This window comes from Pseudorca crassidens, chromosome 5 (genome assembly GCF_039906515.1).
Source record: "Pseudorca crassidens isolate mPseCra1 chromosome 5, mPseCra1.hap1, whole genome shotgun sequence".
NCBI classification, from domain to species: Eukaryota; Metazoa; Chordata; class Mammalia; order Artiodactyla; family Delphinidae; genus Pseudorca; species Pseudorca crassidens.
In genome coordinates this window covers 93784871-93812637 of record NC_090300.1, presented here as the reverse complement: position 1 = coordinate 93812637, position 27767 = coordinate 93784871, and the positions used below count along the sequence as shown (strand labels likewise).

General features: G+C 37.4%; 1 protein-coding gene across 1 annotated transcript in view; it reads right to left on the bottom strand.

The window, feature by feature from the left end:
* MORC1 (MORC family CW-type zinc finger 1) overlaps positions 1–27767 on the bottom strand; it is a 350504-nt gene that overhangs the window by 35752 nt on the left and 286985 nt on the right. Inside the window, exons 24-26 of the mRNA XM_067738944.1 lie at positions 19335–19400; positions 18116–18361; positions 10487–10591 (exon numbers count right to left, since the gene is read on the bottom strand). Coding sequence (XP_067595045.1) covers positions 10487–10591; positions 18116–18361; positions 19335–19400 — 417 coding nt within the window. The remainder of the gene's footprint in view (positions 1–10486; positions 10592–18115; positions 18362–19334; positions 19401–27767) is intronic.

Below are 27767 nucleotides of genomic sequence, written 5' to 3'. Positions count from 1 at the left end.
GCTTCATTTTTATTTTTATTGTTTCTATTAAGCATGGTACAGTGACAGCTGATCAGATTGCATTACTCTGAGGGGCACTGGGGTCCTACGGAGCTCATATGTCAAATTTTTGCCTGGAGTAAAGTTGAAGTGCCAATTTATCACATAGCAGTGCACAAGGAGTTTTTAATTGAACTTAGAAAAACCCTTAATTACAACAGTACCACAGGGCATTGCTCCAGTAAAGCAGAGCTGTAGCAAGCTTCACTTAGATGTTGATTCCCCTGACATCTGTAAGGGGTGCAGAAAAGAATTTCTACTTCCTCCCCATCTGGGGTTAACTGGGACATATTTGAACTTTACACACGGGTTTGTAAATGCTTGAGACAGAAACAGTTCAGAACATCCAGTATTCATTAAAAGAGAGGGCAGGGCATGTGTTTTGAGCTGGAAGATGGGAAATAATAGGATTTTCTGGAGGCCAAGGGTCAGGAGACACCAGCTCATGGGAGGGGTTGGTGCTATGGTTATGACCGCAGCCGTATTACTAGACTCATAATCTTGGACAAGGAGAAGACGCTCCTTCCCAGGAATCATCCCTGAGATGATGATCCTGATGGTGCCTATGTGATTCTAGGTTGACTGGAAAGAAAAGAGTCAGATATTGAGCACAAAAGAACATTACTGTGTAGGTCAGATTTGGAGTGAACAAGGTCAGAAATGGGCTAACGGGAAGTTAGCTTGATCTGGGCAAGGAGTGGATGACAGCTTGATTCTTTTTTTTAATGAATTCAAGACTCCTGGCTGGAGAATGCCCATCTATGAAACTTTGGAAACCTGTCTAACCCAAAACATTCAAATCCTCACCCCTGAGAAAAGTGTATTTGTGCACTCCAACCCACCTGTATGCAATGGGCTGAACTGATATGGGGGTCAGCCCATGCAGATGGGCAATAAAGGGAGAAGTCATAATGAGGAGTGGTTAAGAAAGTGGGAGCTGAGGTTGAACAGCTAGGGTTTAAGGTGACCAGTTCCTGACTGTGATCCTGAGTGAGTTTATTTTCTTCCTCTGTAAAATGGGGATGAAAAGAGAATATACCCCTCAGGTTATTAAAAGGATTAGATGAGATGATACACGTGAAGAATAGCAGCTGAATTTCATCGCAGCCACAGTGAAAAAGGAAAGGCTAACTCCACTAAAACACACATGCATGCACACACAGAGTAGAATTTCAGAAAAATACAATTTTGCAGGAGCTGAGATAATAAATCGGGATCACACTAGTTGTCCTGAAATGGGGGACGGAATGGTAGCTGTGCTAACAAGATGGTGTAAAATAATGAAAGAAGTTTGCTGCAGCGCAGACTGATGGCTCCACACATAATGGCCCCAAGGTCCAATCAAGCAGCTATCTAGGGCATTATGAAGAGGATTAAGAGGTCCTTTAAAAAAAAACTCCTCATTATTTTCATGACAGTTTTTTAATCTCTAAAAAAATGTCTGGAGTTTTAACTGAATCCCAGCTGGAAACTGCCACAGCCACAAACGACATATGCAAGCAAGCTCTTACCAAGAGCACTCTCACTGCATGGACTTTGAAAACAAATGGCCCACCCTGGCTGAAAGGCCAAGCACAAAGTAATATCGAAAAGGAAAAAAATGCCACAGAAGTGACACCCACAAACTATGTGATCAGAAGCAACTGGAGAGACCCTGGGAGGGCTCACGCCAAGGAGTGCTTCCTAGAAATTCTGCTGCCAGTGTCCTCACGGTGACACACAGCCATACCCTGCCTCGGCAGGAGACCCTCCAACACTAACAGTACAGGCTCTTGGTGCTCCAGCCAGGTGTCAGGGCTGTGCCACTGAGGTGGGAGAGCCAACTTCAGTACACTGGTCCACAAGAGACCTCCCAGCTCCACGTAATATCAAACGGAGAAATCTCCCAGACATCTCTATCTCAACACCAAGACCCAGCTTCACTCAACGGCCAGCAAGCTACAGTGCTGGACTCCCTATGCCAAACAACTAGCAAGACATGAACACAGCCCCATCCATTAGCAGAGAGGCCGCCGAAAATCATAATAAGGCCACAGACACCCCAAAACACACCACCAGACGTGGACCTGCCCACCAGAAAGACAAGATCCAGCCTCATTCACCAGAACACAGGCACGAGTCCCCTCCACCAAGAAGCCTACACAACGCACTGAACCAACCTTAGCCACTGGGGACAGACACCAAAAACAATGGGAACTACGAACCTGCAGCCTGCGAAAAGGAGACCCCAAACACAGTAAGATAAGCAAAATGAGAAGACAGAAAAACACACAGCAGATGAAGGAACAAGGTAAAAACCCACCACACCTAACAAATGAAGAGGAAATAGGCAGTCTACCTGAAAAAGAATTCAGAATAATGATAGTAAAGATGATCCAAAATCTTGGAAATAGAATAGAGAAAATGCAAGAAACATTTACCAAGGACCTAGAAGAACTAAAGAGGAAACAAGCAATGAGGAACAACACAATAAATGAAATTAAAAATACTCCAAATGGGATCAATAGCAGAATAACTGAGGCAGAAGAACGGATAAATGACCTGGAAGATAATATAGTGGAAATAACTACTGCAGAGCAGAATAAAGAAAAAAGTATGAAAACAACTGAGGACAGTCTCAGAGACCTCTGGGACAACAGTAAATGCACCAACATTCGAATTACAGGGGTTCCAGAAGAAGAAGAGAAAAAGAAAGAGACTGAGAAAATATTTGAAGAGATTATAGTTGAAAACTTCCCTAATATGGGAAAGGAAATAGTTAATCAAGTCCAGGAAGCACAGAGAGTCCCATACAGGATAAATCCAAGGAGAAACACGCCAAGACACATATTAATCAAACTGTCAAAAATTAAATACAAAGAAAACATATTAAAAGCAGCAAGGGAAAAACAACAAATAACACACAAAGGAATCCCCATAAGGCTAACAGCTAATCTTTCAGCAGAAACTCTGCAAGCCAGAAGGGAGTGGCAGGACATATTTAAAGTGATGAAGGAGAAAAACCTAAAACCAAGATTACTCTACCCTGCAAGAATCTCATTCAGATTTGATGGAGAAATTAAAACCTTTACAGACAAGCAAAAGCTGAGAGAGTTCAGCACCACCAAACCAGCTTTACAACAAATGGTAAAGGAACTTCTCTAGGCAAAAAACACAAGAGAAGGAAAAGACCTACAATAACAAATCCAAAACAATTAAGAAAATGGGAATAGGAACATACATATCGATAATTACCTTAAATGTAAATGGATTAAATGTTCCCACCAAAAGACACAGACTGGCTGAATGGATACAAAAAGAAGACCTGTATATAGGCTGTCTACAAGAGACCCACTTCAGACCTAGGGACACATACAGACTGAAAGTGAGGACATGGAAAAAGATATTCCATGCAAATGGAAATTAGAAGAAAGCTGGAGTAGCAATTCTCATATCAGACAAAATAGACTTTAAAATAATGACTATTACAAGAGACAAAGAAGGACACTACATAATGATCAAGGGATCAATCCAAGAAGAAGATATAACAATTGTAAATATTTATGCACCCACCCAACACAGGAGCACCTCAATACATAAGGCAAATACTAACAGCCATAAAAGGGGAAATCGACAGTAACACATTCATCGTAGGAGACTTTAACACCCCACTTTCACCAATGGACAGCTCATCCAAAATGAAAATAAATAAGGAAACACAAGCTTTAAATGATACATTAAACAAGATGGACTTAATTGATATTTATAGGACATTCCATCCAAAAATAACAGAATACACATTTTTCTCAAGTGCTCATGGAATATTCTCCAAGATAGATCATATCTTGGGTCACAAATCTAGCATTGGTAAATTTAAGAAAATTGAAACCGCATCAAGTACCTCTTCCAACCACAATGCTATGAGACTAGATACCAATTACAGGAAAAGATCTGTAAAAAATACAAACACATGGAGGCTAAACAATACACTACTTAATAATGAAGTGATCACTGAAGAAATCAAAGAGGAAATCAAAAAATACCTAGAAACAAATGACAATGGAGACACGACGACCCAAAACCTATGGGATGCAGCAAAAGCAGTTCTAAGAGGGAAGTTTATAGCAATACAATCCTATCTTAAGAAACAGGAAACAACTCGAATAAACGACCTAACCTTGCACCTAAAGCAATTAGAGAAAGAAGAACAAAAAAATGCCAAAGTTAGCAGCAGGAAAGAAATCATAAAGATCAGATCAGAAATAAATGAAAAAGAAATGAAGAAAACGACAGCAAAGATCAATAAAACAAAAAGCTGGTTCTTTGAGAAGATAAACAAAATTGATAAACCATTAGCCAGACTCATCAAGAAGAAAAGGGAGAAGATTCAAATCAATAGAATTAGAAATGAAAAAGGAGAAATAGGGCTTCCCTGGTGGCGCAGTGGTTGAGAGTCCGCCTGCTGATGCAGGGGACATGGGTTCATGTCCTGGTCTGGGAGGATCCCACATGCCGCGGAGCGGCTAGCCCCGTGAGCCATGGCCGCTGAGCCTAAGCGTCCGGAGCCTGTGCTCCGCAACGGGAGAGGCCACAACAGTGAGAGGCCCGCATACCGCAAAAAAAAAAAAAAAAAAAAAAAAATGGAGAAGTAACGACTGACACTGCAGAAATACAAAGGATCATGAATGATTACTACGAGCAACTCTATGCCAAAAAAATGGACAACCTGGAAGAAATGGACAAATTCTTAGAAATGCACAAACTGCCGAGACTAAACCAGGAAGAAATAGAAAATATGAACAGACCAATCACAAGCGCTGACATTGAAACTGTGATTAAAAATCTTCCAACAAACAAAAGCCCAGGACCAGAAGGCTTCACAGGCGAATTCTATCAAACATTTAGAGAAGAGCTAACACCTATCCTTCTCAAACTCTTCCAAAATATAGCAGAGGGAGGAACACTCCCAAACTCATTCTACGAGGCCATCATCACCCTGATACCAAAACCAGACAAAGATGCCACAAAGAAGGAAAACTACAGGCCAATATCACTGATGAACATAGATGCAAAAATCCTCAACAAAATACTAGCAAACAGAATCCAACAACACATTAGAAGGATCATACACCATGATCAAGTGGGGTTTATCCCAGAAATGCAAGAATTCTTCAATATACGCAAATCAATCAACGTGATACACCATGCTAACAAATTGAAGGAGAAAAACCATATGATCATCTCAGTAGATGCAGAGAAAGCTTTCGACAAAATTCGACACCCATTTATGATAAAAAGCTGCAGAAAGTAGGCATACAGGGAACTTTCCTCAACATGATAAAGGCCATATGACAAACCCACAGCCAACGTCGTCCTCAATGGTGAAATACTGAAACAATTTCCACTAAGATCAGGAACAAGACAAGGTTGCCCACTCTCACCACTATTATTCAACAGAGTTTTGGAAGTTTTAGCCACAGCAATCAGAGAAAAAAAAAAGAAATAAAAGGAATCCAAATTGGAAAAGAAGAAGTAAAGCTGTCACTGTTTGCAGATGACATGATACTCTACATAGAGAATCCTAAAGATGCTACCAGAAAACTACTAGAGCTAATCAGTGAATTTGGTGAAGTAGCAGGATACAAAAATAATGCACAGAAATCTCTGGCATTCTTATACACTGATGATGAAAAATCTGAAAGTGAAATTAAGAAAACACTCCCATTTACCACTGCAACAAAAAGAATAAAATATCTAGGAATAAACCTAGCTAAGGAGACAGAAGACCTATATGCAGAAAATTATAAGACACAGATGAAAGAAATTAAAAATGATACAAATAGATGGAGAGATATACCATGTTCTTGGATTGGAAGAATCAACATTGTGAAAATGACTCTACTACCCAAAGCAATCTACAGATTCAATGCATTCCCTATCAAACTACCACTGGCATTTTTCACAGAACTAGAACAAAAAACTGCACAATTTGTATGGAAACACAAAAGACCCCAAATAGCCAAAGCAATCTTGAGAACGAAAAATGGAGCTGGAGGAATCAGGCTCCCTGATTTCAGACTATACTACAAAGCTACAGTAATCAAGACAGTATGGTACTGGCATAAAAACAGAAATATAGATTAATGGAACAGGATAGAAAGTCCAGAGATAAACCCACGCACATATGGTCACCTTATCTTTGATAAAGGAGGCAAGAATATACAATGGAGAAAAGACAGCCTCTTCAATAAGTGGTGCTGGAAAAACTGGACAGGTACATGTAAAAGTATGAAATTAGAACACTCCGTAACACCATACACAAAAATAAACTCAAAATGGATTAAAGACCTAAATGTAAGGCCAGACACTATGAAACTCTTAGAGGAAAACGTAGGCAGAACACTCTATGACACAAATCACAGCAAGATCCTTTTTGACCCACCTCCTCGAGAAATGGAAATAAAAACAAAAATAAACAAATGGGACCTAATGAAATTTCAAAGCTTTTGCACAGCAAAGGAAACCATAAACAAGACCAAAAGACAACCCTCAGAATGGGAGAAAATATTTGCAAATGAAGCAACTGACAAAGGATTAATCTCCAAAATTTACAAGCAGCTCATGCAGCTCAATAACAAAAAAACAAACAAGCCAATCCAAAAATGGGCAGAAGACCTAAATAGACATTTCTGCAAAGAAGATATACAGACTGCCAACAATTGCATGAAAGAATGCTCAACATCATTAATCATTAGAGAATGCAAATCAAAACCACAATGAGGTATCGCCTCACTCTGGTCTGAACGGCCATCATTAAAAAATCTAGAAACAATAAATGCTGGAGAGGATGAGGAGTAAAGGAACACTCTTGCACTGTTGGTGGGAATGTAAATTGGTATAGCCACTATGGAGAACAGTATGGAGGTTCCTTAAAAAACTACAAATAGAATTACCATATGACCCAGCAATCCCACTACTGGGCATGTACCCTGAGAAAAGCATAATTCAAAAAGAGTCATGTACCAGTATGTTCATTGCAGCTCTATTTACAATAGCCAGGACATGGAAGCAACCTAATTGTCCCTCAACAGATGAACGGATAAAGAAGATGTGGCACAATGGAATATTACTCAGCCATCAAAAGAAACGAAGTTGAGTTATTTGTAGTTATTGAGTTATTTGTAGTATTTTTCAAATGTAAAATAGATAGCTAGTGGGAAGCAGCCACATAGCACAGGGAGGTCAGCTCGGTGCTTTGTAACCACCCAGAGGGGTGGGATAGGGAGGGTGGGAGGGAGGGAGACACAAGAGGGAGGAGACATGGGGATATATGTATATGTATATCTGATTCACTTTGTTATACAGTAGAATCTAACACACTATTGTAAAGCAATTATACTCCAATAAAGATGTTTAAAAAATAAAAATAAAGTAAAACCCTAACTGATTTTTGAAGAGAAGCTCAATTAGAACAAAAATTCAATTTTATTATTGTAATAAAATCTGACACCCCCCCCAATAAAAAAGGAGTAAGGGGAGTAGGAGGAGGAAGAAGTTAGGAAAACAGATCAAACTGTTATAACCCTGAGCCACAGCAGATGAGGTGATCTTGGAGATTATACGACATATAGCTGAAATAATCAGCAGTGGTCAGATTCAATATAAATCTGAAAAGTAATCAATACTCTTATCATTTCACTTGAAATTGCACAACTGTTGGTACAAGAGCCAGAGTGACATGTGCCTGAAACTTGGAAGAGAGGGAAATGAAATGCCCTAATATGAAAAAAAATCCTTTCCAAAGGCAGACTGACAGACATTAACAATACACAGAAGTAAGAACGTGCTGACCGGAATAGAGATGTTCTCCATATAATGTGAAAAAAAACACACTCAGAAGAGCACAGGGAGGCACGGGATGAGGGTGCTGGGCCAGTGCCCTTTTAATGTTACAGTTGCAATTGGTAACATCAACCCTGTGATCCCATGCAGGGAGATGGACACAGTGGGCTGTCTTAGCTGGAAGCCCTTTAAATATTCAGGCACATAGCTCACCAGCACCATCAGACTGTAACTGGCCAACCCATGCAGACTGGTATAAGGGGAAAGAATACACGATGAAAGTCAGAATGTAACTTCCAAGTGGACTGAGGCTGGATTTATATTTTAAATGACTAAACTGCCGTTATGATATAATATGACAGTCTTGGGAGTTTGGATAATGTGAAGTCATTCCTGTGAGACGGACTTTGTTTGTGGAACTGAACATATATTTTGGAGCCTATTACATCTGAAAATAAGATCCTGGGCTGCAGTAGATTCACCAAAATAATAAAAAGCACCTAATTGCAGCAGGTGGTGGGTAGCCAATTGCTCTTCCTTAAGTGATAACCTCTTGCAGCCCTGCATACCCTCCTTCTTTAAATTTGACAGGCGCAGGGTCAGAGTTAAAGCACATGCACACACACATACACAACACAAGCACCACAGTTAGACGATAACTGGGGAGGAGCCCAGGGGTTAAGAACAATCTTTTTTTAATTTCTGAGTTTAAGAAGTCCAGGCAGACAAGCATTCAGAAGCAATTATTTCCTACTTGAACTGCTGCAACCGCAGCCAAACAGAAAAATTAATGGGCATTACTGGATAATGTACAGTATTTATCCAAATTAATCAGATACGATGAATTTGAAAACAGACTTCCTGTCAGGATCATAGGACACAAATAAATCACACCACACACATTCACACAAGTAACATAAGAACCTGAGAAATATGACATAAAGAGACAGCAAAAAATTTAGTATAAATGTCATACCTAATTTGTGAAAAAGCACTTGCTAAAAGCTGCATGCAAAGCTTAGGGAGGTGACAAAGCAATGGCTACATGAAAAACACACAAAGACTTTGAAGATTCTGCAAAGCAGGTCGTGACTAGTAATATTCACAGGTACAGTTATATCACACTTGGCTTCAAAGAGGTAAAGAGGTTATTGACAACACCAGTTGTAGTCTTCTGGCCTCTGATTGAAGTTTGACCCTTTTCCTTTTGGAAACATGTTGGTGCTCACTTTCTTCACATCCTGGATTTAACTGTCAATAAATTCTCATTCACAAATCACTCCTAGAGCTTTTCAACATCCCTTCAGATACCTTCTTAAACCAATTATAATGATGGATGAAATGATATGATGGTTGGGAGTAATGAGGGTGGCAAGGGAGGGAGAGGATACAGATGAAACAAGACCAGCCATGAGTTGATAATTGTTGGAGCTGGGAAATGGGCACATTCAGGTTGACTGTGCTATGTCTGAAATGTTCCATAATGAAAACTTTTAAAAATAAAACCTCCATTACTGTTATATCATGTGCCTTGTGACAATATTGTTTTGCTGAAGAGCACATAAATTAGGCTAAAGTCAGAAGACATTATGCTCCTCATTGGCTCATTTATAATTGAAACTTAATCCACAATCCTAAATAGCATTTTGAGGTAATTTACCTTAAGACATGTATAATGACACAGGCCTTTTTCTGAATACTCTCACTTATATTATTATGTCGGAAAATAACAACAATCATGGCAACTATAGTTATTCTTATTTCAATTGAAATTTAGTTATAAGCTTCTTGGCAACTGAGGTATAAAGAGAAATACAGTGAGTAATAAAATTCATATTCCGATAAAAGAAAATATGAAATTGATTTTTTCCTGATATTAAATTTAAACATTCAAATGAACCTTTTTATTATAACACAAAGGGCTCTCTATAACATAATGGACAGTGTCTTTAACATGGCTTCACAGATGAAGTGTTACTCATATTCCTTGAGTCGATTCTTCCTATACGCTAAGGGCTTTTACACTTGGTTCAGTGAGGGAAGGCAACTCTGCTGGGGTCTAGGGTACAGTAGTCCAGATATGTAGGTCTTTGAAATTGACTACCAAGTTAGAATCAGGGGTACACAATCTACAGATTACAGAAGTAAATGGAAAGTATATCCATATTTCTTGAAAAGACTTCTCTTACCAGGACTTATGGCAGTGGCCTAATTTAAGTCAGATTACAATTATACTTTCTGGTGAGAATCCACACTGTGAATTACAGAAAGTTTCAGAGGCTTTGGATTTGGGCATGCAGGTTTTGAGATGAACTTTCAGTTTTATATATACACACGCACACACATTAACATAATATTAAAGCTTTCTCACCCTGATAACTAAAATGAAAAGCATTATGAACTAGTGGTCAGGAGGTATAAGTCCCAGTTGTATTTTTACTAGTTTCTGTAGCTTTAGGCAAGCAACAAACTTTCTGAGTCTTGTTTCTTCACCTAAAAACTAGGTTATTCAATTAAACGTTTCAGTTACTTGAGGCACTAATGTGAAATGCTTCTTGGATTCCTCTCATCTTTATGGATGTGAATAAATTTCAAGGTGTCATTTAGTCAGTAAAGTTTATCTCACCTGGATTATATCCAAATTGCTGTTGCTGGTTTCAACTTCAATCAGAGCCTTACATTCCTGCACAGGGTTTTGTCTCTGCTTCCTCTTCATTTCCCAGGAAGAGGCCTATAGCAAGGTATTAACAAAAAATATACAAGGATTAGTAGCAATCAGTGGTGCACATTAAACTACCTTCACTCTTTCCTTCTTCAGCCTCTAGTAACTGCTGACTTCTGTAGGATAAACAGAGGAAACTCATTTTTTGATCTTTGCCTTCAAGAAGTATGACTTAGATATTCACATGTGAAGGCTAAATAATAGAAAACAACAACGACATAATATTATAATGCAAGTTAAGTATGAAATGTGTGGTGTAGATTATAGTGCTCAATGGTGAATCAAAGGGCTTGTAGTATTTTGCAAAGAATCTGCATGAATTACTGTCTATATACTGAATATATAATGTCTCATATGGATATATACGTTGTTCTTAAAATTTATGCCGATGTCGCTGGGGGAAATAAGATATATATTCATTTCAAAATATCTATGATGGCTTTCTTTTATTATTTTTTAAATAAATTTATTTATTTTATTTATTTATTTTTGACCGCGTTGGGTCTTCATTGCTGTGAGCAGGCTTTCTCTAGTTGCAGTGAGCAGGGGCTACTCTTCATTGCAGTGTGCAGGCTTCTCATTGCAGTGGCTTCTCTTGTTGCAGAGCACAGGCTCTAGGCGCATGGGCTTCAGTAGTTGTGGCACACAGGCTCAGTAGTTGTGGCTCGCAGGCTCTAGAGCTCAGGCTCAGTAGTTGTGGTGCATGGGCTTAGTTGCTCCACAGCATGTGGGATCTTCCTGGACCAGGGCTTGAACCCGTGTCCCCTGCATTGGCAGGCAGATTCTTAACCACTGTGCCACCAGGGAAGTCCCTATTATATTGTTCTCAATCAGTAGATACTGAATATGCCTAGTATCATGTGAGATGTCTGCAGTCATTTAAAAAAATTTTTTTGACAGTTTCAACATACATTTTATAAAATATTGGCTATATTCCCAGTGTTGTACAATATATCCTTGTAGCTTATTTTATACATTAGTGGTTTGTACCTCTTAATTCCCTACACCTATATTGCCCCCCTTTCCCTTTCCCCACTGATAACCACTAGCTTGTTCTCTATATCTGTGAGTCTGCTTCTTTTTTGATATACTCACTAGTTTGTTGTATTGTTTGATTCCACATATAAGTGATATCATACAGTATTTGTCTTTCTCTGTCTGCCTTATTTCTCATAGCATAATGCTCTCAAAGTCCATTCATGTTGCTGCAAATGGCAACATTTCATTCTTTTTTATGGTGGAGTAGTATTCCATTGTATATATATGAACCACCTCCTCTTTAGCCATTCATCTGTTGATGGACACTTAGGTTGCTTCCATATCTTGGCAATTGTCAATAATGCTGCTATGAACATTGGGGTGGCTTGTATCTTTTCAAAGTAGTGTTTTGGTTTTTTCAAATATATATCCAGGAGTGGAACTGCTGGGTCATGGGGTAGTTCTATTTTTAGTTTTTTGAGAAACCTCCATACTGTTTTCCACAGTGAATGCACCAATTTACATTCCCACCAACAGTGTACAAGCATTCCTTTTTCTCACCAATATTTGTTATTTGTGGGTTTTTTGATGACAGCCATTCTGACAGGTGTAAGGTGATATCTCATTATGGTTTTGATTTGCATTTCCCTAATGTTTAGTGATATTGAGCATCTTTTCATGTACCTGTTGGCTTTCTGTATGTCTACTGTGGAGAAATGTATACAGTAGTTAGATCTTCTGCCATTTTTTGACCGGGTTGTTTGTTTTTTTTGATATTGAGCTGTATAAGCTGCTTTTATATTTTGGAGATTAATCCCTTGTTGGTTGAATCATTTGCAAATATTTTCTCCCATTCTGTAGGCTGTCCCTTCATTTTGTTTACTGTTTCCTTTGCTGTGCAAAAGCTTTTAAGTTTAATTAGGTTCCATTTATTTATTTTTGCTTTTGTTTCCATTACTATAGGGGACAGATCAAAAAAAATATTGCTGTGATTATGTCAAAGAGTGTTCTGCCTATGTTTTCCTCTAGGATTTTTATAGTATCCGGTCTTACATTTAGGTCTTTAATCATTTTGAGTTTATTTTATTATCAATTACAGGAAAAAACTGCAAAAAACAGAAACACGTGGAGGCTAAACAATATGCTACTAAACGGCTAGTGGATCACTGGAGAAATCAAAAAATACCTAGAGATAAATGAAAACAAAAACACAATGATCCAAAACCTATGGGACACAGAAAAAGCAGCTCTAGGAGGGAAGTTTATAGCAATACAAGCTTACCTCAGGAAAGGTAAATCTCAAATAACCTGACTTTCCACCTAAGGGAACTAGAGAAAGAAGAACAAACCAACCCAAGTTTAATAGAAGAAAAGAAATCATAAAGATCAGAGCAGAAATAAATGAAATAGAGACTAAAAGAAAAAAAAATAGAAAAGATAAATGAAACTAAAAGCTGGTTCTTTGAAAAGATAAACAAAATTGATAAACCTTTAGCCAGACTCATCAAGAAAAAAAGGGAGAGGGCCCAAATCAAAAAAATCTGAAATGAAAAAGGAGAAAATAAATGGACACCACAGAAATACAAAGGATTATGAGACTACTATGAACAACTATATACCATTAAAATGAACAACCTAGAAAAAATGGACAAATTCTTAGAAAGGTACAATCTCCCAAGACTGAACCAGGAAGAAATAGAAAATATGAACAGACCAATTACCAGTACTGAAACTGAATCAGTAATTTAAAAAACTCCCAGCAAACAAAAGTCCAGGAACAGATGGCTTCACAGGTGAATTCTATCGAACATTTAAAGAAGAGTTAACACCTATCTTTAGAAACTATTACAAAAAATTACAGAGGAAGGAACACTTCCAAACTCATTCTATGAGGTCAGCATCACTCTGACACCAAAACCAAAGATCTCACAAAACAAAATTACAGTTCCATATCGCTGATGAACATAGATGCAAAAATTCTCAACAAAATACTAGCAAACTGAATCCAACAATAAATTAAAGGGATCATACACCATGATCAACTGGGATTTATCCCAGAGATGCAAGAATTTTCAATATCTGCAAATCAATCAATGTGATACACCCCACATTAACAAATTGAAAACTCAAAACCATATGATCATCTCAATAGATGCAGGAAAAGCTTTGGATAAAATTCAACACCCATTTATGATTAAAAACTCTCCAGAAAGTGGACATAGAGGGAACATACATCAACATAATAAAGGCCAAATATGACAGACACACAGGTAACATCCTACTCAATGGTGAAAACCTGAAAGCATTTCCTCTTAGATCAGGAACAAGACAAGGGTGCCCACTCTCACCATTTTTATTCAACATAGTTTTGGAAGTCCTAGCCACAGCAATCAGAGAAGAAAAAGAAATAAAAGGAATCCAAATTGGAAAGGAAGAAGTAAAACTCACTGTTTGCAGATGGCATGATACTATATAGAGAAAATCCTAAAGACACCACCAGAAAATGACTAGAGCTCATCAATGAATTTGGTAAAGTTGCAGGATACAAAATTAATATACAGTAATCTGCTGCATTTCTATATACTAACAATGAAATATCAAAAAGAGAAATTAAGGAAACAATCCAAATCCAACTTACTGTCACATCAAAAAGAATAAAATACCTAGGAATAAACATACCTAAGCAGGCAAAAGGTCTGTACTCTGTAAACTATTAGACACTGATGAAAGAAACTGAAGGTGACACAAACAAATGGAAAGATATATCATGTTCTTGGATTGGAAGAATCAATACTGTTAAAATGATCATACTACCCAAGGCAATCTACAGATTCAGTGCAATCCCTATCAAATTACCAATGGCATTTTCACAGAACTGGAACAAAAAATGTTTTAATTTGTATGGAAACACAAAAGACCCCAAATAGCCAAAACAATCTTGAGAAAGAACAAAGAGGCTAGAGGAATCATGCTCCCTGACTCCAGACTGTACTACAAAGCTACAGTAATCAAAACAGTATGGTACTGGCACAAGAACAGACACATAGATCAATGCAACAGGATAGAAAGCCCAGAAATAAACCCATGCATTTATGGTCAATTACCGACCAAGGAGGCAAGAATATACAATAGAGAAAAGACAGTCTCTTCAATGAGTGGTGCTGGGAAAACTGGACAGCTACATGTAAAGGAATGAAATTAGCATGTTCTCTAACAACATATACAAAGATAAACTCAAATGGATTAAAGGCCTAAATGCAGTCACTTTTTGATATTGAAAAGTGTTTCTTCATACTTGAAAAGGTGAGAAACCACTGGAATGAAAAACTTATGATACAGGGAAAGGTCTCCTTTGATTGGAATGGCTAGAGGTAGACTCAACTTCTTGAGGGCAAAACCTGTCTTATTTATCTCTGAGTCCACAGCACCCAGCCCAGAGTAAATGCTTAATAAACATTTGTTGAGTGAAATGAATTAATCAAGGAAACTAAGGGAAAATTCAAAGGAATTAAAAGTTGCAGATGTAGGAAACAAATACATTATTTTTGTTGGGAGCCCCATCTTCAGGAAATGGTGGGGGGGGGGATTAGTATAAAAAAAGTGGAATCTTCTGAGAAATTCAAGTATGTGATAAAACAATTCTCTAGGAAGAACAATTAATTAATTACCTGTATTAAGAGAGCTGAATTGTGGTATATATAAGGTTAAACACTGGCTAATTCCAGAGCCATTTTTATCAAGCTTTTGGAACACATAATAAGATTTAGTTGGAGTGTTTAGCCTGTCTTCCTAATTCCATCTACTTAGGCTAATATCAAAATTAATCACACGTCCTGTACTTCCTCTGTATGGAAGTGGTGATGCCTATTGTTGTGTTAACTGGATAGGAGATTAGAATGTACTGCAAATAATCCTCAAGTAATCAAAAGCCTTTTGAATTGCAGTTTAAACCTGACTAAATTCATTTTTCAAGTTCTTATCAAAAATTTCACAGTCTTCTGATCTATCCACTTCACTTCCAGATTTTCTTAGTATAGACTATCTTCTGAGGTAAACTTATCTTCCCAAGAGTTGACATACAACATGTCTTCATTTCTTTACCTTCCACTTGCTAATCAATCCATTCTAATCTGGTTTCTATTCTCTTTAGTCCAACAACAATAAAATTCTTCCTGTGATCATCCCTATTACCACTAAGTCATTAAGTCAATGGACTTTTTAGGCCTTTGCCTGGTTGAGTTAGCCTCTCAACAGAATTCAGCTTCTCTGACCATCTACACCCAATATCTCAACAAACAGGTCAGTGCTCCCTCCTCAAGGCAAACACACAAGGAACAAAGTATCCACTCCTCTTCACTCCACAGGATCACCCTCACCCACACCGTTATTTCCCCACAGGGCCATTGCAATAGCCTTTTAACTGCTCTGCCCACATTCACTCTGCTCTCTACTAATCCATCTTTCATACTCAACCAAAGCAATCTTTTCTAAAGGAAGATAAGATCACACCACTTCCCTGCTTAAAACCCTTCAGTAGTTTCCCATTGCTTTCAGGATAAATACAAAACCACTTATCAAAGCCTATAGGCCTGCATGGTTCTGATCACACCACAGCCCCCTTTTCCCTCTCTGCCCCACCATAGCTTAGTTGTCTTCTTAAGTTACTTTGTATTACATGTTCCCTCATTAGCAAATGATGTTTGCATTGATTGGAAATGCTCTTCCTCCCCTCTTACCCACTTAGCTGGAATTCTATCCTAAAAGTTATATGTCATTGCTTTTTCAGGGAAGACTCCTCTGTCCTCCCAGAGTCAAATCTCATATTACAAGGATTCATGCTACTATTTCATAAAAATTACCACAGTAGCAGTTCACATTTGTCTGTATAATCACTGGATTGTCTGTCTCCACCACTAGACTATAAGTTCAGTGGGGGCTTGGGACCATATGTGATTTTGCTCATAGTTGAATCCCCTGTAGCTGGCTGGCATACTGAATGGCACATAATAGATGATTTTATATATATATACATATAGATATATAGATTCACATATACCTATGTGAATCTCCATATTTAAAGTCTAAAATGTGTTATTCTAACACCTGGGCTCACTTCAACTTTGCGATCACTTGTACGTTGTTTTTGGAGCATGCAATTCACCCACAAAATAGGCCTACAAATCCCAAATCTTGAAATTCCACAGCTAATGAATGGAAATCAGGGGTTAAAGGAGATATAACTATAAAGTAATAGCAGCTACTTTTTATACTATAAGCATGAAGTTTTTTAGACATAGCAGAAGTTGAGTATCTGCTGAACAGATGAATTTTTACATTCAAATAGGATACATAATTTGAAGTAAAATTCTGAAGATTGTAGACAGATTCAGCTTAGCTTCTTCTATAGTCTCAAGAAAAGACTTAGGGCCAAAGTTTCAAAATTATAGGGAACTGGATTTCAAATATTTTAAGAGAATGAGCTACCCAAAAATGAAATGAGAAAGGCTGCCTTAGGAGGTAATGAGTCTCCATCACTAAAGATTTTCAAGAATCCATACCATTTTCCAAAGATATCTCACAAATGTGTGAGATATTTCTGTAATGTAACTATTATTCAGAATAATTCCTTCTGAAAGAACCACGCCTGAAATCTTGTCTCCCACCATGCTTAACACAGTATCTTACACAGGGCTCAGTGGATATTTGCTAATCAAATTAGTTTCTTGCTTTCAGAACCTATGGTAACTCATTTGAATATTTTCCATGTGCCCCATATTCACCCTTTAAGGGTGAATTTAATTTTTGGAAACAGTCAAAAGACATTAGAAGTCAAATTTGATTAAGAAGGCAGATAAACTAGGCAATAAATTTTGGCTTATAAAAGATTTTTTAAAAGGTAGTGAGATAATATCTGTAGTCATTTAACATTGAATCTGGCACAGGGTAAATGCCCACTCAGTTGTAAGTGTTGTTACTGTTATATACTGAATCTGAGGGCAGATTCTCAAAGAGGAATTAAATAAGTGTAACCTTGTAAGAATAAAAGTGTAATGATTCCTTTTAAAAGAAACAAACTCACTTAGATACGTGGAAATTCTAGGGTGGTACATTCTTTAAAATCAAGCTCAGCACTTAGTTCTATTATCAACATCACATCTCATTTTTCCAGAACTCTGACTACAGGGATAACTACTTATGTAAAATTTGGCTAAGCATTTTTGCTATAAAGCACTGAATGCAAAATCCTCAAGATTACAGGTTTATCCTATACAAATATTTCTCTCTTAAATACAGATTAAAATCTTTATCCCACAGAGGTGTTCTTTAGGGGCCCTTTGGTGCTGATATTAGCAACCTGACTTTTGCTCCAAAAGAGAGAATATAGAAAAAAAAAAGAAATTGGAACCTTGTCCAGGAAACTCAGATTACAATGTGTATGCTATAATTAGAGTGCTTTAAAAATGTGAAAATGAAGCAAAACCCTTACAGAATGCTATTCCTGGAAAAGTGAATTACTATACATTTTGTGAATAAGAGAAGAAAAAAAGAAAACACCTGGGATCTCTCAGCTAGTTTGACACTTTCCAGCAGGGCGGCTGGATGTCTCCACTGTTGAGGTTTCACTTTCTTCTGCATAGGCTTCTTCGTAATTTTAGTCTCTGAAACATGCTCTACACCGGAATCCGCCTCTCCTGTGTTACTTTTCCAGTCTCTATGGTTGACCGAAAGCTCAAAGGATGAAAGAGACTCATGCATCAAGTCATCACCGGAAGGCCTGATTCTCTGAATTTTCGTATTTCCCTTAAATAACAAAGAACATGCTTTTAATTTTTGGCAGCTGGCTTATTTATAATTAATTACCATTTCCCTTATAATCTTATGACATTAGATGATATTTATTTCTAATAAAAATTTTAAAAATCAGAAGCTTAGAATTTTGGCAAATGTATGTTGCAAATACATTGGCAAATGTATACAGCTGTAATGGCTCATTCAGAATTTGATTTAGCAGAGCTCAGCTGAGTCAAGAAACTTTCTGATTTTGAGGATGCAAATTGAGAATACACTGTGCTTCCTGACTTCCTCCCCAACAAAGACTTTCTTGCTTTTGGATCCCTGGTGCATATAGGTCAGTAATCTATTCATCTGAAGTTTGGTTGGGGTTTATCAATCCCACCATTTGCCTGTTAAGAAATGTGAAGAAACAAAATTATAAAGAGTTTTCCATAATTTTTTGTGTGTGATTGGTATAACTCTAAAGGTTTGAAAAATTTTAAATTTTAGATAATAACAGACATTTGAGGACTATAATATGACATTTAGCAGAAACAAGAAACAATGTAGAAATTACATATACAACATATTTCTAGGCAAATATATATCCAAGGACAAACACACACTCTCTCTGATTTTAAATGTATAATTTTATATAATACACAAATATATATTTTTCTATGAAATATATCTTGAAATATATTGGAAAGGATATACTGAAAAGATACAATTATAAATACATTAAAATATTTAAAATGGTCAATGTCTCCAGGCAGTAAAACAATGGGTGATTTAAATTTCTTATTTATATTTTATTTTCTGAGTTTTTCCTAATAAACATGTATTACTCTAATAAGAAAAAAATGATGACAGTGAAAAAATATGTAACAGTGCTTCACTTTCTGAACCTATTAAACCATGATGACATTTAGCCCTTGATAAGTCTTATCCTTCATATGGGAAATGTTACAAATGGCTCAATCCCACTTTAATTACTCACCTTAGGTGCTGAAGTTTGGCATGTGGTAGTGAACGCAGGGATCCTAATTGTTGGTATAAACTGAGGCTATTATGGAAAAAAATCATTAGACAAACGTAAGTAAAAATAACTTTCAACTGACATATTAAAATAATTCAATATTCTTCATTTCTTAAAGAAGTGCCAAGATCACATATTCTCACCAATCATTACTAAGGAGTCCCTTTCAGTTTAGACACAGAGCAATGATGTCTGACTGGTAGCGACTGGACAGTACAAGACAATCCAATGAAGTATTATAGATCAAATGTCTTAAAAGCAATACAAGGGGCCACTGTATTAAACACTGTCTCCACAGCCCTCATCTCCCCTCTCTGGAGACCCTTTGTCTCCACTTGTAGGTCCCAGCATCTGGAATAAATCTTGACCTTCAGCAACAGCTCTGTATAGTTCAGAGCTCTGGGCCTGAGCTTCAAGGGACTTTTGAGGATAGACTGGCCTTAACTGTGTCCCTAATAACTGAGATGCTGCCTTACCCTCAGCAACCAACTCCTGTCTTGTACTCAGAGGCATAAGTAGAGAGAGAAAGCATTTGTTTTTCCTGAAAAAGAAGCACCTTCTAAGCTAATATTTTGATGTGATAATTGTTACACTAAAATGATGAGATGTTAATGAAATATTCAAAGAGAACATAAAGAGTAACGTGGGCCTGCACCCCAGACCCAGGGTCACTCCCCTTGGAATGAGACCCTGGTTAGGGGATCCGCTTGCACCTCCTTTTTGGTGCACCCACTTTCTTTCGCTGTGCCACAGATGCCATCGTGGTATCTAGCACAGTGTCCACGTTCTCTAGCACAGAAAATTTACCTTGCTCTTGTTAATACCCTAACATCCAAACTGGAGTCCTGACTCCAGTTTGGGTTGGATGTTAAGGGTTGGAGCTGCTGAAAATTTTTCCAGTGTGAATGGCCTGCATAGATGTTGAAATAGGGCCTTTTCCTCTGTCCTGAGATCCAAATGGCCCTTGGTGGCATCTTATAAGTTGTAGGTACCTTTAAGGCAACCCTTCCAAACCTGAATTATTTCACCTGTGTACCTGTACCCACCGCCCCCCCCCCCAATCTGTACTTCCTCGTGCAGTCCCTCTTTTGACTAGTAACATCACCAAACACCCAGACATTCAAGCTAGGCTGTCCTGGGCTAATAATCACTCTCAGTCCACAGGTTTGCACTAGTCTCAAGTCACCTCCCTGTTTAAATGACTTTATCGTCTTTTGCTTGAACTATTTTCTATAACCTCCTCATTTTCTTGCTTCCAGTTCAGAGACTTCTCTAGACCTGTGCCACAACCCCTTTCTACACAATATTATTCACTTCATTAAAATAAGGAAGACAAGAGAGAAGAAGAGGGGGAAAGAGAAGGGGAGGCGGAATTCTCAAACTTGGATGCATTTGCTTAGAATCACCTGGTAAGACTTAAAAAAAACACTATTGATGCCAAGTCCTTACACCCTGACATTCTAATTCAATTATGTGGGGATGGGGCCTGGCATCGGTAGTTATTAAAGCTCTCTGAGTGATTCTCATACGCAGTCAGGACTGAGACCACTAGCTTAGAAGACAGAGTCTCATTTCGGTAGCACCTGCCACATGGTGTGGCACACAGACCACATTCAATTCAAGTTTATTAAATAAAGCCAAACAGCACCTAGCATGACATACAAGCGGCTTTCAAACGGTTGCAACTAACTTTCTAAATTCTTCTTCTGAACCTCTTTCCCTCCATCTGACACCCCTTGTTGCCCTCATACACTAAATGCTCAGTCACATTTACTATTCCTCAGGTTCACTTTCATGTCCCCGTGCCCTTGTATCACCCATTTCCTTTGCCTGGAATGACCTTTCTGATATCCTCCAGTTGTCGAATTTGACTCATCCTTCAAGTCTCAGTTCAAGTATTACCCACGCCGAATTCCTGCTCCTATTCCCCAAAGGAAAATTAATTGCTTTAACTTCTATACTCCCCTGACATTTTTCTGGATGTTTATATAGATATCTCTCACTATACATACAGATTCACATGGAAAAACATATATTTTTAAACGTGTATTTTTAAGTCTCCTTATTACTCCATTCTCTATTTGTCCAGTTCATATTCCACTAACAAGTAACCACTGCTACTTATTTCTTGTTTATTTTTCCAGAGATTTGCTTATACGTCATCTATAATACAAGCATATGTACATAAGGTTTCCCTGCTTTTCTGAGGTGGGGAAAAATGGTAGTATATTATACACACAGTCTGCATCTTTCTTTTTTACTTAAGGATATATCCTACAGATCTTTCTCTATTAGTACTTAAAAAGCTTCTTCATTCCCTTTTTACAGCTGCATTGTATTCCTTCCCCACCTCCAGTTAGTTTTGAGATATAATTGTCATACATCATTAAGTTTAAGGTAATGGCTTGGCTTACATATATTGTGAAATGATTACCACAATAAGTTTAGTTATCATCCATCATCTCATATAGATACAATAAAAAAAGAAAAAAAGTTTTTCCTTGTAATGAGAACTCCTAGGATCTACTCTCTTAATAACTTTCATATATATCATACAGTGTTTGCTATAGTTAACTATGCCCAAAGGTTTCCTTGAGCTCCCTCCCTCTGACCCCTCCCTACACCTCTTCCTACCCCCATCCCATCCATGGGCAACCACTGATCTGCTTTCTCTCAGCATAGATCATCTGCATTTTCTAGAATTTTATCTTAAGTGGAATCATAAATCTTTTTCGTCTGGTTTCTTTCACTAGGAAGAATTATTTTGAAATTAATCCATATTGCTTTGTGGATCAATAGTTCATTCCTTTTTATTGCTGAGTTGTATTCCACTGAACGGACATACCACAATTTGTCCTTTCACCTATTGATAGTCACTTGGGTGACTTCCAGTGTTTGGCTATTACAAACAAAACTACTATGAATCAAGACAGTATGGTACTGGCACAAAAACAGAAATATAGATCAATGGAACAGGATAGAAAGCCCAGAGATAAACCCACACACATATGGTCACCTTATCTTTGGTAAAGGCAAGAATATACAGTGGAGAAAAGACAGCCTCTTCAATAAGTGGCACTGGGAAAACTGGACAGCTACATGTAAAAGAATGAAATTAGAACACTCCCTAACACCATACACAAAAATAAACTCAAAATGGATTAAAGACCTAAATGTAAGGCCAGACACCATCAAACTCTTAGAGGAAAACATAGGCTGTACACTCTATGACATAAATCACAGCAAGACCCTTTTTGACCCACCTCCTCGAGAAATGGAAATAAAAACAAAAACAAACAAATGGGACCTAATGAAACTTCAAAGCTTTTGCACAGCAAAGGAAACCATAAACAAGACCAAAAGACAACCCTCAGAATGGGAGAAAATATTTGCAAATGAAGCAACTGACAAAGGATTAATCTCCAAAATTTACAAGCAACTCATGCAGCTCAACATCAAAAAAACAAACAGCCCAATCCAAAACTGGGCAGAAGACCTAAATAGACATTTCTCCAAAGAAGATATACAGACTGCCAACAAACACATGAAAGAATGCTCAACATCATTAATCATTAGAGAAATGCAAATCAAAACTACAATGAGGTATCACCTCACACCGGTCAGAATTGCCATCATCAAAAAATCTAGAAACAATAAATGCTGGAGAGGGTGTGGAGAAAAGGGAACCCTCTTGCACTGTTGATGGGAATGTAAATTGATACAGCCACTATATAGAACAGTATGGAAGTTCCTTAAAAACTACAAATAGAACTACCATACGACGCAGCAATCCCACTACTGGGCATATACCCTGAGAAAACCACAATTCAAAAAGAGTCATGTACCAAAATGTTCATTGCAGCTCTATTTACAATAGCCAGGACATGGAAGCAACCTAAATGTCCATCGACAGATGAATGGATAAAGTAGATGTGGCACATATATACAATGGAATATTACTCAGCCATAAAAAGAAATGAAACTGAGTTATTTGTAGTGAGGTGGATGGACTTAGAGTCTGTCATACAGAGTGAAGTAAGTCAGAAAGAGAGAAGCAAATACCATATGCTAACACATATATATATATGGAATCTAAAAAAATTAAAAATGGTTCTGATGAACCTAGGGGCAGGACAGGAATAAAAATGCAGACATAGAGAATGGACTTGAGGACACAGGGAGGGGGAAGTGTAAGCTGGGAACAAAGTGAGAGAGTAGCATTGACAAATATACATTGCCAAATGTCAAATAGATAGCTGGTGGGAAGCAGCCACATAGCATAGGATGATCAGCTCGGTGCTTTGTGACCACCTAGAGGGGTGGGATAGGGAGGGTGGGAGGGAGACGCAAGATGGAGGGAATATGGGGACATATGTATATGTATAACTGATTCACTTTGTTATAAAGCAGAAACTGACACACCATTGTAAAGCAATTATACTCTAATAAGATGTTAAAAATTTTTTTAAAAATTTAAAAAACTACTATGAGCATATAAGTTTTTGTGTAGATGTATGCTTACATTCATGTATTTATTTGCTGTCTGTATATCTCCCTTAGTGAAATGTCTGTTCAAATGTTCTTCCCACTCTTTTAGAACAGAAGGAATTTACTACAGTGACTGGTAACAGAAGAGATGGAAGAGGCTAAGAAGACTACCAGCAGATGGAAGGTACCCTAGATGTTAGCAAAAGCAGGAAGTTCTTAGAGCCCTCAGGTTGGAGGGACTAATAGGAAGAACTGATAGTACCAGTTCTACAGGGCAGAAGCCCAAGTACAGTGTGGCTCAGCTGAGTCCTCTGTTTAGAGTCTCAAAACTGCCTACTTTTTAAATGTGTTGTGTGTCTTATTATTGAGTTTTTAAAGTTCTTTATACATTCTAGATATCAGTCCAGATCAGATAGAGTTTTGTAAATATTTTCTCCCAGTCTGTGGCTTGATTTTTTGATTTCTTGTGTCCTTTGAAGAGCAAAGTTTTTAAATTTTGATGGAATCAAATTTGTTAAATTTTCTTTTATAGCTCATGCTTTTGGTATCATATTTAAGAAATCTTTGCCAAACGCTAGGCCACTAAAATTTTTTCCCACACATTCTTCTAGAAGGTTTATAGTTTTAGGTTTTACATTTGGCCTATGCTGCATTTCCCATAATTTTTATTTGGTTTGAGGTAAGAGTCAAGGTTCATTATTTTGAGGTATATATGACTATCCAAGTGTTTTGGTATCATTTGTTGAAAAGATTATTTCTTTCTCCCAATGAAATGTATTGGTCCCGTTGTTGAAAAACAATTGACCACAAATGTATGAGTCTATTTCTGTACTCTTTATTATGTCCCATGGCTCTATTTGTCTCTTTTAACACCAATACCAAATTGTCTTGATTACCATAGGTTTATAATGCCTTGAAATTAGATGGTGTCAACCCCACCAACTTTGTTCTTTTTCAAAGTTATTTTAAATCCTCTGCACTCCATATGAATTTTATACATTTTACAATTTCTACCAAAAAAAAACCCCACAAACAACTAGCTTGGATTTTGATTAACATTGGGTTAAATCTATAGACCTATTAGAGAGAATTGACATCTTAACGATATTGAGTCTTCAAACTCATGAACGTAGGTTACCTCTCTATTTATTTGCTTTATTTAATTTTTTCATCAGTGTTTTGTAGTTTTCAGTGCAGGTCTTACTCATCTTTTGTCAAATTTTTCCTGAAGTATTTCATGTATTTTAATGCTATTGGAAATGGTATTATATTTTAAAATTTCAATTACAATTGTCTGATGCTAGTAAATCAAAATAGTTGATTTTTATATACTGATTTTGAACGCTGCAACTTTGCTAAGCTCATTTTACCAATTCCAGTAACTTTTTAACAGATTCCATTCAATTTCCTACATAGACTATCACATCTGAAAAGAACCAGTTTTACCTCTTCCTTTGCAGTCAGAATGCCTTTTCTTTTCTGTCTTTCTTGTACTTCTAGAACCTCCTGTAAATGCTGAATTGGAGTGATGACAGCAAACCTCCTTGTCTAATTCCCGATCTTAGGGGAGAGATTTTAGTCTTTCACTAGTAAGTACAATTTTTGCTGTAAGGTTTTTGTAGATGTCCTTTATCATACTGAGGGAGTTTTCTTCTGTTCCTGACAAGCTAAGAGTTTTTTTTTTTTTTTATCAGCAACGGATGTAGTTGCTCCTTTTTTGTCATTTATATCTTACTGGATTTTGTTTCCTTTTTGTTTATGATATTTATATGTTATATATTTATATGTTATATATTTATATGGTGCCATATTCATATTTTACTGGATTTTTTTCTTTTTTTTGTAGATATTTAGCTATGCTACTAGTTTGTTTCTTAAATACATCATTATAAGAGTTAGGTTTTCCAGGACTAGCTCTTTCCCAGAATTTTCTATAGGAAGGGTAGGTAGAGGATAAGAGTTTAGGCAAGTTTTTTTTTCCACAAGCAAAACCTCTTTTCTTCTAATCTTTATCCAAAAAACACTGCTTCTGCAAATATGGCTTTTTGGAGTACTTTCATGTGCATTCCACATCTTCTACTTCTGTGAACCAAAGCAGGTCCAGTAAGGTTCCTGTTGCCTCCCAGCTATTGTAGATAAAGGCTATAGCTGTTCCATCTCCAGATGAACCCTTCTTCAGTAAGTGTATTTGTGTTAATTCTTTAGAGGTGCTATTGCTGGTCTCGTCTTTCCATTCCTCTTCCTTTCCTCCTGTGGAGCTCCTGCATTATCTTGACTGCTTTTGGCAGCACTGCAGTATTTTGATATATGTTTCCTAGCTTGACTGAAATTGGAGTTGCATTTTTGTTTTCTGTTTTCCTGTTGCTCTTAGAAGACTCCCAGGAAAAAACAGGAAGATGCTACATCTATATAGCCATATTTATAGCAGAAGCCTCCTATATCTCTTTCTACCTATATTTATCATGGTATGTATCACACTGTCTTATAGTTATGGTAATACGGGTATCTCTCTCAACAGACTGTAAACTCTCAAAGTCATTTTTTATCTGTAGTACCTATCACAATGTTTAGCACTTTATAGGTACTCAATAAAATGTTGGTGATTAACAGATGCTCCCAGGGCCTACTGCTCATCTCTTCCACTGTTGAAACACTGCCACAAGTCTATTCTGCACTCATAATGTGACTAAACTTCTCCACTACCTGTCAGATGTTATCACATATTTGAGATGCTTTATATATATATATATATATATATATATTTGCGGTACACGGGCCTCTCACTGCTGTGGCCTCTCCCGTTGCGGAGCACAGGCTCCAGACATGCAGGATCAGCGGCCATGGCTCACGGGCCTAGCCGCTCCGTGGCACGTGGGATCTTCCAGGACCCGGGCACGAACCCGTGTCCCCTGCATCGGCAGGCGGACTCCCAACCACTACGCCACCAGGGAAGCCCGAGATGCTTTATATTAAATGTCAGTGTCTTATTCCTAATATAGCAAAATGGATTGAGCCTAGCCTAGTTACAATGTATGATACACTTAAATCATTTGGGTTTGTATAATTTTGGTGCTAGCTTAAAGATAATTACTTTTGGCTATAAAATTTTACTGTAATGAGTTTTGACCTGAACTACTAATCTCATCACTAGAGTTGTGAGTAATAAAAAAAAAAATTTTAATTCCATTAGTTTTCCTCTTTTTATATTCATTTCAGAGTTGTGTTTCTACAAAAGAACTTCAGACATCATAGAAAAACACAGCAAAAATGTCTCAACTAGGGACTTCCCTGGTGGTCCAGTGGCTAAGACTCCACACTCCCAATGCAGGGGGCCCAGGTTCATTCCCTGGTCAGGGAACTAGATCCCACATGCCGCAACTAAGACCTGGTGTAGCCAAATAAATAAATAAATACAATATTCAAAAAGAAAACGTCTCAACTACATTTTGAATAGAAAAATATCAATAATGTTGGCACAGCTTTGTATTTCTTTGCAAAACAGAAATCCATGTAACATAGCTAATCCATTTCAAATTCTGTCTCAGTTACTTAATGAGTAGTTGTTTACTAGTGGTATCATCTTTATCATCACCATCACCTTTTCAGATTTCAAAGAATCATCATCACCCTAGAAACCTTTCTAATATCAGTATTTATTTTTATATGACACTCATAAACTCTCCCGGCAAGACTGTTACATTTCTTTACATGTTTGGAAAGTCCTGAAAATCACAGATTCAATAGCAAAAGCTGCATAATATGAAGTATCTCTGGCAGCAGAAAAACTGAAGGATCCTTAACTCAGGAATAAAGAAGAGAAAGTCTGTGGTGCATAAGAATCGTGTGGGGAGCTGTGCAGAAATGCAGATTCTAAGGCTTCTGTCCCACAGATTCTTGTTCAGTCAG